This window comes from Ixodes scapularis, unplaced genomic scaffold, assembly GCF_016920785.2.
Source record: "Ixodes scapularis isolate PalLabHiFi unplaced genomic scaffold, ASM1692078v2 PGA_scaffold4__175_contigs__length_147842914, whole genome shotgun sequence".
NCBI classification, from domain to species: Eukaryota; Metazoa; Arthropoda; class Arachnida; order Ixodida; family Ixodidae; genus Ixodes; species Ixodes scapularis.
Window position 1 is genome coordinate 144,875,275 of NW_024609879.1, and position 14,007 is coordinate 144,889,281.

General features: G+C 44.2%; 1 protein-coding gene across 1 annotated transcript in view; it reads right to left on the reverse strand.

Moving 5' to 3' along the window:
* Nucleotides 1–236: 236 nt before the first annotated feature.
* The window catches only part of LOC121837881 (venom metalloproteinase antarease-like TtrivMP_A), a 45,858-nt gene continuing 32,087 nt past the window's right edge, over nucleotides 237–14,007 (reverse strand). The window contains exons 7-8 of the mRNA XM_042293739.1: nucleotides 324–395; nucleotides 237–242 (exon numbers count right to left, since the gene is read on the reverse strand). Coding sequence (XP_042149673.1) covers nucleotides 237–242; nucleotides 324–395 — 78 coding nt within the window. The remainder of the gene's footprint in view (nucleotides 243–323; nucleotides 396–14,007) is intronic.

The following is a 14,007-nucleotide window of genomic DNA, read 5'->3' on the forward strand; positions in this document are numbered from 1 at the left end:
TATTGCTCCATTGCTGTAGCCGAAGAGAAGTTGCTTCTACTTAAAGACAATTTGTCGAAAATAGATATGACTAGAATATATGTGACTTCGCGTATTCGACAGCTTACATTTCCATTAAAAACTGCTAATTGCAAATTTCTGGTTTAAATCCTTAAATTGAGAGCTTTGAGAAAACTTAGGCTCTCCAAGATATGTTCGTAAAACAAAGTAGTCGTTGTAAGAGAGATATAGTTTGGTCAGATCTGTCATTTCTTAAAAGCTTTAGGTGAATGTATTGTGAGATGTTTGTTTGTGTATATACTAACCTAAGCTGAAATACTTACCGAAAGTGTCTCTCTTCCCATAAATTTAAACTTCACTTTGGGGTTATCAACGCTCAAGTATCTTAAATTCACCTGAAAAAAAGATAATAGTTCGGCTTATGTTGAAATATTACGTTTGAAACTATAAATATCAAAAGTTTTACTTGTTTTTAAATGTTGCGTGAAATGTATACCCATTATATCCTTCAGTTATTGTCGGCACTCGTCTCCATTCTTCTCCAACGTTTTTAACATTTTGCAACAAATTAGAATAGAATTATATTTAATACTCGATGCACAGCACACACAAATATTTTCATTAAATTCGGCACTTTTATGCGCGCGTACCCTTGAGGCAACAACAATTTAAGTAAGCTGTCTGTAGCAAAGTTCAAATGAATTATAGAGTCATTTAAGCAACGCCGTTGAAAGGTGAAGTGTGCTATAAATAGTAAATAGTATGTTTGCCACGTTAACGCATTATCTAAAATTCATATTGTCTACTTGAATCAACACATACAACGTAGTTATATGACTCCTATCAGTATGCTCTTGTATTATTTTCTGATCTACACAGATTACATGTGGAAGAAGGCAACGAAACAAAACTTAACAACACTACTTGTAACACAGAAGAAACTATTTCGCACGATTGAAAATGTTTGTTATTAACACTCTTCTGAATACGTTTAACGATAAGATAATCATTTAAACAGCTATCATTTGATGGGAGTCTACAATACGGCAGTAAAACAAAATTAGTTTTTTTTTCTTCTTTTTGTACTATAATGCCTGGTGAGAACAAACAAGACGTATGGAACTAGAAATAGAGAGAACTGGTGTATTACCGAACCCCATACTAATTATAGATTAGCCTCATTAAAATATACGCTATCATCACTTTTAAATCAGCTTGAGGGTGAAAATATTGACCTTACTAAAAAGGCAAAGGGTATCCTACGAGATGAGTTTTTAGAAACAAAATCATAACGGTGTTCTTTGCAGCTAATCGATATAATAAGGTTAAGTTTATTTTTTTTTTTTTTTTGCTTGTGTTGTCTGAAATGTTTCTGCCGCTTTTCTTCCACACTGAGATAGGGCCACGTCAAGCTGCAAGCTATGCAGTTTTTTGCCCTATCTCCCTCCTTTGTATATAAATGAAGTAAAAATATATCGATCAAAGCAATGTTCTAAAGCATGATCAAATCTAAGCACAATCAGCATATATTTGCGGATTTCGCAATAATTAAATACGTTTTTTGTTCTTATTACAGCAATTTTGTTGTAAAGTATTAAATCACGAGTCATTCTATAAAGAAATAAAACAAACTATTCCCCCGCGCCACTTGATGGCAAACAATAATTTCGCTGTGATACCAGCCGAGATTCCTGTTACCTCTTCAGACGTCTGTCGAACTTCATATTACCAATTTTTCCAGCTCGGAACCATTCTGGAGCAAATTATGTCTAAGCTTAAGTGCTGCATGATTACGCACAGTTCTGCTCTTACCTGCTATATTTAGCGTAAAAACGTTTCTCGATAAGTTTAGCGGAAATACTGAATCGGTGCTCAACTATTCTTCCGTAGGGTGTCACTCTAACCACCCGCCGACGCATAAGTTAGGGTGCGCTCTGAGTGATTGCCTTCTACCGCTCCCTTTCTTATTGTCTGTATTACTACACACCAGCTCAGGCCAGCAAGGGCAACACTTTTATCTAATGCTAGCGGAAAAAGTGAATTGTGGCATTTATGTATACAGGCACACAGTTTATTCAATCATCTAATTGCGAAAGATAGATGCACTCAGTTCCAAAGTTTGTTGGCTATAAAGACATGTCATTCTCAAAAAGTGATAGGCATGGCGAGTCTGACGAATCTCATTTTCGTTTACTAGCCAATTAGATTGCGTAATTCCATGTGTTTCTCAAGGAAACACTACAATAAAAAATAACGTTTTTTTGTTTGTTTCTTTCTAAATGGACAACTATATATTGTCACGAATGAAGGTGACGAAAAGCCGAACAGTGAACTGAAAATAAAGGTTTACTGGGCGAACTTGTGCCAACCAAAGATAAGTAACGAAAGAGCGTCGAGGCAGCAGAAAAGCAGGCGGCGATTCAGCGGCGATACAGAGAGCGAGACTGACTTGACAAGGATGCGGGCAGCTGCTTATCTACGGTACGTCACTATCTCGAAAGTTCGGCAAAGGAGGCTCGAGTGTCCCGCGCTCGGGGCGAGGATGAACTGACACTTTCGAGAATAACAAAGCAGAGGGAAAGTTACGTTTGGTGCGAGAATGAACGCGAATCTTCTAGAAGACCGTGACCAAGCGTTGCTTTCTCGGCTTTGCGGGCGGCATTATCCCCCCTTTTAAAAGTGCATCGCCCCGATGCAAAGCGAAAGGAAAACGGAAATGGCTATAACATTTACGATGAAACGAAATAAACATGCAGTGTCACAATCCTAACGCGCGTAGAACGGCTTGAGTCGAACTACGTGGACGACTTCGGGTCGTCGCTGGCGGCGTCCTGATGGGCGAGTTCCGTCGGGGAGCACCTCGTAGTTCAAGACCCCAAGGCGGCGGATGACCTTGTAGGGTCCGAAGTAGCGTTTTAACAGTTTCTGGCTGAGTGTGCGGCGGCGAATGGGCGTCCACACCCATACCCTGTCTCCGGGCTGGAACTCCACGTCGCGGCGGCGAAGGTTGTACCGGCCAGCGTCCACACGTTGCTGGTCATTTATCCGAAGACGGGCTAGCTGGTGTACTTCTGCTCGTTGGGTGACCAGCTGGGCGTCGTCGGTGCCGTCGTCCGTCGGGTCGTGGGGCAGCATGGCGTCGAGCATCGTCGTCACCTTTCTGCCGTGCACCAGCTGAAAGGGTGTAATGCCGGTAGTTTCTTGAATCGCCGTGTTGTACGCAAACGTGACGTAGAGCAACACTTCATCCCACGTCTTGTGTTCCACGTCCACGTACATCGAAATCATGTCGGCGACTGTCTTGTTTAGTTGCTCCGTCAGCCCGTTGGTTACGGTTGGTGCGAGAATGAACGAGAATCTTCTAGAGGACCGTGACCAAGCGTTGCTTTCTCGGCTTTGCGGACGGCAATATTTATATAAAAAAGATCTACCAGAAAAGAAAAAAAGAATCATTTTCTGACCAATATTTACGTTGCTACCCTATTGGAAAAACGTACAAGAAACAAACCTGCTGCTTGTACAGTCCTGGTATGACACCACCATAATTTATTGTTATTATACATGCAGCTAATTTGGTTTTGCGTTCTCCATAACTGGAGATACCGGCACCGCTATGGCTCCGGGTCTGTCTATACTGGCAGCCGGTTTGCTCGCCGATATGACTCGGTATGGCTGGTATGATTTTGCGTCCGATGACGTAGACGACCGCCATCTTTCCAACGAAACGCCTATACCACAAGACCACCGGTATAACTAAACCATACATGCAGAAAGACGACCGCCATCTTCCAACAAAAACGTCCATCGTTTACCACCGGTATTGTTACATACATCATACATGTCGAAAAATAACATAAGCCGCGTTTACATAAATGCGACTTAGTCGCATTGAATCCAGTTGCCGCATTCAATATGCGGTCATGTAAACGGCATAATGCGCAAAGCGCATCGCATTAAAGTCGCTAGACAGAGGTGGATTGAGATGGCGAGTGCGCATTCATTCAGCCCATGTAAACGAAGATCGCATCGCATTTTGGAACGGGGAGGATTATCGGAAGGCGCTCGCTGCGGGAGCGAGTGAACAGCTGAGAACATGGTGGCGGCCAACCTCGTCGGCGGCGCGGAGAGCGGTCCCGCAATTTTTTTCCCGAGAACAAACGCAAGCTTTTATTGCGATCATAAGTAAGCGGAATTTAGCGGAGCTGCTCGGTGAGGGCGGCCCCGTCCAAACCTTTGCGAAGTACGACTTGCGCGTCCGAAGGGGTCACAAAGGCTTCGGTGCAAGCACGCATGACACCGAGAGCTCCGATCACTGTAGAGCACTGCATGGTTGCGCAGAACGAGCAGCTCCTACCTCGCTGCCGTTCCTGGCTGCGCAAGAGCCTCTCGGACTCGGGGTCTGGTCGCGATCGGCGAGGTCTGGCGCGGCGAAACGTGGAGGCTTCCTCAAAGCGTGCACACACACGTCGCCTCTCGTTCAGAGTGGACCGGCGGCCCGGACTGGAGTCCTAAACGCCTTGGTTTTGATGCTTCTTCCGTCTCCCAACTTCTTCCACAGCACCGAAGACAGCGGGCGCGATCTTTACGTTCACTGAATGCGTCGAAAGGCCTCCACGTGCGATGCACCGGAAAACGTGGTGCGGCTGGTGCCGGAACGGAACTGACGGAACTGCATAACTTCGAGCTTTGAGTCAACGTGCACGGCAACAAACCGATCGTGACACTAAGCCGCGGATACCGCATCGCCGGTCGACAGGGGCAAATGGCCCGTTGCTCGTATCGTGGGCCGTGACTCGTACTCGGCCAACTCGGCGTCTTTTCGTGGCCCCTCGCGTCGTCGCAACCAGCCGCAAACATACCAGCCCGCGACCGTGGCCGATGTCGGAGAAAAGCGAAACCGAAACGTAAAGCTTCCGCCCAGTGGCTTCCGCTGCCGCGCCTTTTCTAACTTCCCGGCCAGTCCCGGTTTACACGCTTCCGGTCGTCGTGGAGATGGCGACGCAGCCAGACGTAGCGGTTTTGGCGCTGGCTCCTTCTGCGTTTTACGGGACAGATGTTTTACGGTCCGTTTCTACTGCGTCTCTGGCTCTCAACTCGACGACGCCTCTCATGGTTCAACCAGGCGTGGTCAGCCGGGGTCAGCACAGCGCGGCCGGCTCAACTCGTCCGATCGCCGGACCGCAGGCGACTTCCGATTTCGGCCGTTAGGCCCAGGATCCGAAGGACTCTGTTTCCGTGAAGCGGTAAGCGAATCTCGTCCCGTTTTCGTTCTACTTTTAAATTACGTTAGGTGCGCTACAGTGTAAGCATGCGTGCCAAGTGTTCGTGACAATTTTGAACTAGAATAATTGTGCTTCATTGCGGTTTGTCATTTACGAAAAAGTAAATCGAGCAATGAACGAGGAGCCATGCTTGAAAACGATGTATGTACGATGATAACTTCTACCTGGGCGGCTTAAAAAAAAGTCAAGACTGGTTACGGTTGGATGCGAGGCTGGTCCCAATGCAATGGTAACCACTTAGAGCACCTTTCTGAACAGCATGTAAGCAATATAGCGATCAACGAGACGAGCGACGACGAGAAGCTACAAGTGCCGGCGCCGAGCGACGAAGATTTCTCACTCTCGCTGCTTGCGCCGCTCGGTTCCTGGGCTTCTAGAAAACGTCGCTCATCACCTCGATCGCTCGCACCAATCGCTTTCATAATGTGTGTCTCGTCGCGCAGCTGACTACCGTGTTTATTCAAATATATGTCGACCTTTTTTTTTTCTTTTCTTTTATTTATTTATTTATTTTTTTTTTCGGAAATCGTGACTAAAGAATTTCGACCTACATTCGCGACCAAATTTTGCGACCGTACCGGAGGCATGAAGCTATAGAGTCACCGAGCCGGCGTTGCCGTAGAGCTGCGCCGCTTCTTGTTTCCAAAAGCTTTTGTTAAACAACCGAAAACAACAGCGGTGGCCGATGCCGCTATCGCGCGCACCTCTTGGGGCATTGGATTTCGCCATCGCACCTCTAGCGTTCCCCTTGCTGGGCAATGGGGAAGGAGAGGAACGCGATGCGCCATGCACTTTGTCCTCCATCCTCGCAAAATAATGGTTTGCACCCGCAGTCATGACAGTGACACGACAGATCATGACTGCGAGTGCAAACCATTATTTGCTCAGTCTACTGTTCTTGCTAGGCACAAAGATATGACTGTTAGAGAGATTATGGAGGCTGATGCTATAAATAGTTCCGGCACGTGTTGTGTCAGTGTGGCGTCAATTGACTTGGCGGATAAGGAGTTGGCGTGCTTGCGGTCCGTGGCAGGGCCACGGATTGGTTGAGATGTGGTGCGGTGACGCAGTGTGTTTCTACGCCGAGGTTCTTGAATTAAATCAGTTGAAAGTTAGCACTCTGTGGTGTCTGTCCTTCCTATGTCCCCGTCTTCAAAGCACAATCATGTTTTCTAACGTACCGTACCAACTTGCCCAACAATAAGCACTTGCTAAAAAGTGCTATTGTGTTTTAAGCAGCTCGCACCAAATATTTTCTTGAAATACATAGGTTCATGGAAATTATTATGTAGATGTTGGCAGCCAGTCATGGTGAGGCCAATCTTTAATGCCAAGTGGTCCACTTATTCAGAGTTAATTGAGTTTGTAAATTTTTTTTAGGTTGCAAATTAAATTTTTATGGTACGCAATGGGCACAATCATCCGTAATGACTAGCTCTACCTAGGGGAACTTCATACGTTTACTACGGCAAGATGGTTTCGAAAAACAAAGTATTTAGTTTATTCAACTCCTGCACTAACCTTGTCTTTAGAAACTTTTTATATTCTTTGCGATGCTGAGATAAGATTCTGGAAATAGTTTTTCTAGAACTACTCTAGATATTTCCAGTTCATCATTTTTCTCGCAAAGCATTCGAGAGAGCCAAACCCTGTAATGTACGGAGGGAACTCACAGAATGATGCGACTGACAGTTTGGAACATTCGGCACTGTAACAGTAATAATGACATGTCACTTATGTAATGCTCATTATCGCAGATCAAACTGCTTTTTCCGTCTACACTCATTTTCAGTAGACTCATTCAGCGAACTCCCACCTGAGACTGCAGCGCTGGGTTCTGCAAAGTAATTTGAATGAATATAGATGCAACAGGTTTCTTTGAGCGTGCGTCTAACACATATTCTTCATATTGAATCTGCTAACTGTATTCATGTCCATGTCCATAATTCCACATTCCAGCTTATTTTTATTTTGACATTTGAGTTTTCTTCAGTACTTTTCTCAACATCTGTGCTTGCTGAGCCGTACTCAAGTCCATACATCTTGTCTTTCGCTATTACATTAATATATAAAACTGTTGATGCCGAGTGAGAATTCAAGGTACCGAATCTGTCGTGCGAGCTAAATAAGAACCAATAAAAAGCTCTACAAAGGAAATTTTGTTAAAGGATGCTGTATGGGCGTTAGAATAGCACATGTCATGCTAAAAAAAAAAATACAAATTCTTGTTAGGTATGCGAGGATGACAGTGCTGTGCTGTTTCTGATGTGTCACAAAAAAAAAAAAAAATCAGTGCCATACAGTGTTCCTTATGGAAGTACAAACTGTTGAATTCGAAGCCCAGAAGTTTTAATCAAGAATGTTCCTCAATACAAATGTATTTAGAGATCTGAGCCACTGACTCATACATGACTATGTGGCAAACATTAATTTTCATGTGGATTATAGTTTACAAGGTCTAGTCTGCATTGATTTATTGCATTCATGCTGAAACTGGGAGGGGTTCTCTGGGTATGAATAAAGAGATAAACATTTCTTGAAATCAAAACATTTGAGAACGGACAAAAGAAAGATCTGAGAACGGTATCTTAGATTCTCTTCTTTTTCTTACAGTATCTCTAATGTTCACTTTATTTCACCTGGTGCATTTAGTTTTTAGCGCAGCTCTTAGCACCCGTTTCTGCGTTTCGCGGCGTCGCTGTCGGCGTAACCACCCAACTAAACTTGGCAGGAAATTGAATTAATGTTGTGGTCATGTGACGTTAATATTTCCGCTAAGTCTAGCTGAGAAACTGAATTTTTTTATGGCTGACGTGACACGGTCATGCGACGTCATTTTCCCTGCTACTTTTAGCGGAAAAACTGCATTTGTGTTGAGGTCATGTGACATCAATTTCTGCGCTAAATTTAGTGGGAAACTTAACCAGCTAAATTTAGTGGGGAAATTTTCCCGCTAAATTCAGGGAAGTTTCCTGCTAAATGGGAGGGAGCAGAAGAGGAGGAGGGGAGGGGGAGGAGGGGCATACCTTCCCATCCTCCTCTTCAAGATTTGTGTTCTAATTTCACGTTACAGAGAATTGTAAACGTCTCATATTTCATCTCATGTTTATTCAACTTTTATATTGCAGGTGCGCTCGCAGCACAAATCTGGGTTGTGCTGATCCTCTACGCACAAGTTAGGAACTCCTGAGTGGCAAGAGTGGGAGTTTGGTCTGACAGCTCAAGGGACACCATTGTTCAGTATTGAATTTTTAATAATCTTCTTTTAAGCAAAGTTAAGCTTTGCTGCATGCAGTTCTTGTAAAAATAAATACCTGCAACCAAATTTACCAGGTCACGACATTTCGCCTCTGCTCTTAGTGGTCCTGGTGAGCCTCGGATAAGAGCTTACTGGTGTGCAAACACCATGCTTGTTTGAAACCACTCACTGATGTAGAGACTCGCTGACATCCAGCATTCCAATGAAACGCTGGATGTCCACAAGTCTTTCTTGAACAATGCAAGCGGGGAAGGAACCATACAATCGTATCGTATTGGGGGACATTCTACTGAGTTTTTTTTCTATGTTTTACAGGTTTTTTTAAAAAAAGCCGTAAAAGCTACATTTACGCGGTCTGTGCACGTGAGTTATATGGCCAGGGCGGCATAGTATAAAAGGCTAATTTGTAATGATCCATCGGCTTATTACAGAGATGTGCCAGACTTCTTTCAGAAAACTAGATGGAGGTTCATTCTAGCGTAGTTTTATCCCGCGAATCTGAATATCCCGTTCGTTTTCCTCAAAGATATAACTAAACGTGAGAAAACACAAAAAACATCCCACCAACAGTGACATCGTAAGAAGACCTTTCGGCCGCCAAGCGTGTGTCGCTTAAGGGCCGCGCGTCCAATCGCAAGTTTTCTAGGTATATTCTCCGGCACTGGCACCAGTCGTGACACATTTTTCTGCCCTTTTAAAAAATAGCATGTGCGTGCATAGCTTTGATAGGCGCTGAAGATGCGTGAACAAAGATTTTGAAAGCTGCTGTTTTGACGTCGCTCTCTAGGGAGGTGCTTTCACAGCGCTTTAAAAATGACTATGCAGCCTTGATTAATTAAATTAGCAAATAATTTTGATATTTGAGATTCTGGAGGTCGAATGAAGAAGATTTAAAAGTGTTTTCTCAAATACAAAACTGCTTCAGCCTCTCTCTAAGTATAGTATGTTCGTCAAATTTTTAATCAGTGAAAATAGACCCATGGTTCCAATTAGAAACCTGCTAAGCATCATCAAAACACACTAAATCAATTTTCTTTGTAAAGATATAAGACGAGTAGCATTTTATGGCGTTATAAAAAATGGTCAATTTGGACGCATTTCCAGACTTCGGTTTCTTACCAGAGCGCATCTTTGCACCTGCGGTCCAGCTGCCCAGTGACCGCAGTGCGAAGCCGCCCCCTCGCCTCCCTCGTAGGATGAAGGGAAGCAAGGCGCATGTGTGTTGCGTGTCTATGCCCCTGGGGAACAGGACTGTGGGCGCAGAGATGAGCTCTGATAAGAAACTGAAACCTAGAAACTCGTCCAAATAAAGCTTTTTACAGAATGCATAAAACGCTACCCCTGAATTATATCCTTCTAAAAAAAACTTGATTTTGTGGTTTTCAATGACTCAGCAAGTTTGTAATTGAAACCATATTTTCATTTTCACTAATTCTCACTAAAGTTGATTAACAAATTGTATTTAATTATCTGACTGATCGTTACGACTAGGTCCCTATACTACGTACGCCTGGCCGTATAACTCGCCTGCACAAACCGCATTAATATAGCTTTCACGACCTTTCTAAACATATATGTAAAGCTTAAAACTAAATCGCCCTGTACAACAGTGAAAAGGCGAAACCAACACGCTGGAGCCATATGGCTCCACCATGCTGGTATCGCCTTTTTGCTGGTATAGGATGTCCCATATTACGTTATGCATGTATGGTTCCGTCCGCCTACATGGTTCCGCCTATATCCACTATGCTGGTATAGGATGTCCCATAATACGACACGCTTGTATGGTTCCGCCCACCTGTATCGTTCCGCCTTATTCCACTATACTGGAGCCGCCTTTTTCGCTTGTATAGGATGTCCCATATTACGGTTACGCTTGTATGAGCCTTTTCCGTCATATTTCCATCATCGAGATTTTCCAATAGGGTACACAACTGAGGTGCAGAATGTTGAGGCCGCAGCCCGGCTATGCACCGCCTCGTGCTTACAATGTGTTCCCATCCCTCATTAGCTCGAAAGATGATTGGCGTGTGAAAGGTTGGTTGTAAAGTTGTATCTCCGTGCCGTAATAGCATTTTAATCGACTATTTTTATGTCTGAGAAGCAACAAATCAAAATAAAGTAAGTATCGTTTTCAAAGCATTCTTACACTGCTTATCCCGATCTTTTCTTAAACGTTAACGAAACATGGCTGCCGGCGTCTGCAGAGCACATCAATTTTTATATGTGCGGGTTGCTTTGACTCCAAAGAGATGTGCAGAGGAAGGTCTCATCAACTGACATAGTTTGCAGCAAACAACTGTCGCGAGCACGCGTGTACGGAAGCCCTGTGCGGATGCTTGTTTTCCTAGTGGAAAACAAGCCTAAGCCTAGCGTACCACATTAACCATTCCGACCGATCTCGCTTGATTTCTTTCTTCGCGTGTGTTGCTGCTGACTAAAGGTGTTGGTTCCCGTAAACTCAGCCGCGCTGCTCTGTGAATCCTGCAACCGTCGTGATTGCGACCATGGTTTCAATACCGAGAAGATATATGCACAGGGAAGAATGTACGAGCCATTTTGGTGGAGGCAATCGGACATTCGTCTTGTATCAAGTTAGTTCAGGAATGTTCTCGTCATTTCGTTTCGAAAGGCAAGTGGCTCTCAAGTTTTGCGGTGCACTTGACCTGCCAAAGCAAATATTTTTAGGTCACATTTTTATTGTGCTTCACGGCGCTCTCTCACCTTGCTTCCGGATGCCATGCGAAAGAAAATAACAAGAACGTACAAATTGAAGCGACTGCATATTTATTATGTTTCTCGTTTTCGTCCTCTCGGCTGCCTTTGACCGCACATTGACAGATGCTGACAGACGCTTGCATTGAAACCTCGCTCGCGCATCATGGAGCGCTAGAACGTCGCTTCCATGGTCGAGTTCAGTGAATGCTGAAAACGTCTTCAGACGGGGCGGAATAGCAGATGAACAAAGGCAAAACGGTCGTCGACGGGCAGCGTTCATGTCCGCGTCTTACAGGCATGGCAGACGACGATGGACGGTGGTGAAATATCAGGCGAAGCAGGAGGCTGCGGTGCATCTGCTAGCACCACTGGCAGGCCTTGTCAAACACCAAACTAGACGCGCCGAATGTCGCGAAAGGGAAAGAGCAGGCTTCTGAGCGTGTTCGGCCGAGCAGCCAAGCTAATCCAGTAGTAATGGGCAGGGCAACTGATTAGTGGGCGGGGCTTGGAGCAGGCCGTGACCTCAAGCTACATTGCATGTAACGGTGTAAACATTGCTAAATTTTTTTCTTATCATGCAAAAATTACAAAAAAAATACCGGTCCCATTTATGCTTTTAAAAAGAACTTATTTTCAATGCAGTGTCTCTTTAAATTTGCAGTGACTATAGAAGTTATGTCGCGTTTAATGTGGGGTCGAGATATTAGGCTCTATCCAGCAATAACAAAGCGTCCTTCAAAAAAACTTATATTTTTTCCCGCAAAAATTACCTACGCATCGCAGAACGCTAATTCTCCGTGTAAATGTATCGCTAGTTGTCCGAACCAGATTCTAAATATTTAGAGCTAACCACTGTCACATTCAAAAGTTATAAGTGATTTCCCGAAACTTTGGATTGAAAAATGGGATCCATTTTCGCCCGTTTTGGTAAATGCATGGTGCCATCCAGCTCTGTCGGCCGCCATTTTTTTATTGAGAATTTAAATAAATCACTTAAAAGATTATAAAAAAAGGCGATGGCGACGAGACCAGAAATGTCAACCTTGCAAATCGCGTCATATGGACACTGAGCCAGCAAAGAGCGCCCATGACCTCCATTCAGGCCACGGCCCTCATGTGCTCCATAACCCACGTGACCGCGAAGCAGGGAAAGACATCAGCGAAACTCAAGCGCCAACCGGATGGATCAGCGTAAGGTGCGCTTTTCGCTCGCCTAGGTTCGGTTCGAAGCCGCGTTTAAAAGTGATATTTTTTCCCACAATGGCCCACTACGATTGATTTAATAAACAATTTACGTCTATGGCCATAGACTAAAGAGGTCGAATTTTAATCCTTAAACTACGTTATGCTTCACAATCTGAAAAATTAAAAAGCTATTCAAAACGTTTTATTTAATTAATTAAAACTAATGAACCAATCGCTCCCGTTTTCTCTTGACTCCCATAGACGCCACCTTAGCTGTATACCTCTAAAAAGACATAACGCTAGTACATTTCCTGAAAGTAATTATAATCCCACTAAAAAAACAGTGAATAGTGAAGCCATTTTTATAATCGCAGTGAACGGCAACACGATCATCGGCGGCAACGTGACATCGGCGACGTCTACATTTGTTTTCGAGATTACAAGCTCGTCATCGCTTCAGTGCTCCAGGTGGAACGGACTAAATCACATGCTCCCGACGGCGCTGATTGAAATCAGTCTTTCGCCTTCAACCACCACCATGGATTCAGCGCCACTTGAAAGAAAAGCGGCTGCATCTTTCGACTTCACCGGTGGACCAGGCAGCAACTGCCCAACCAAGATGCCTAAGTTTTTTGTGATATCGTTACAGGTTAGTGATTTCAAATACCTTGCTATCAAAAGCAACAATTTGTGCTTATTCTTGCTGCCTGGCCCCAAGGCTTGTTTTGCGTTGTTCATAGAATGTCTCAGCATTTTCAGTGTATCTGTTTCTACGTATGTTGAAAGTGTTAGTTACAGTCTGCTTTTGCTCCTTGGCGGGGACATTGAATCTAACCCCGGGCCCATGACCAAAGTCCAAGAAGAACAACTTAATAAAGTGCTTGAAATCGTTCAGACGCTACAGACAGGTCAGAACAATATCCTCCAGGAAGTTCGAGATTTAAAACTAAAGCAGAGTACGACCGAGGAATCAGTGAATGCCCTCATAACACGCGTTAATCGGGTGGAAAACGAACTTTCGAAGTTAAAAGAGTCCGGCGTTACAATAAGTACGACTTCCGATCCGCAACTAACATCCGCCGTTAACGAGATATCTCAGCTTAGGGCGCGCTGCGATGACGCAGAGAGCAGAGCCCGTAGGTCAAATCTTATCTTTTTTGGTATTCCTGATACGGACAAAGAAACATGGGCACAATCAGAAAAGGCTGTTATTGATGTGTGTCTCGAAAGATTAGGGTTGGAACTTGCATCCATCGAAAGAGCGCACCGTTTAGGAAGGTTTAGTCAGCAAAAACATCGGCCAATCATAGTAAAATTGTTCTCCTACAAAGATAAGGAGATGGTGCTTTCTAACGCGCACAAATTCAAGGGAACACACCTTTCTGTGAGTGAAGACTTTATACCATCCGTGCGTCTTGCTCGAAGAAAACTACTCCAATTTGCAAAGCCTCAAGGCCTATCTTTCAAGCTGCGTTTCGATAAGCTAGTTATGGGAAATAAATGCTACATATATACATTTAGCACTGACTCTGTGAACGAGTTAAACTTCCGTGAGCCTTATCA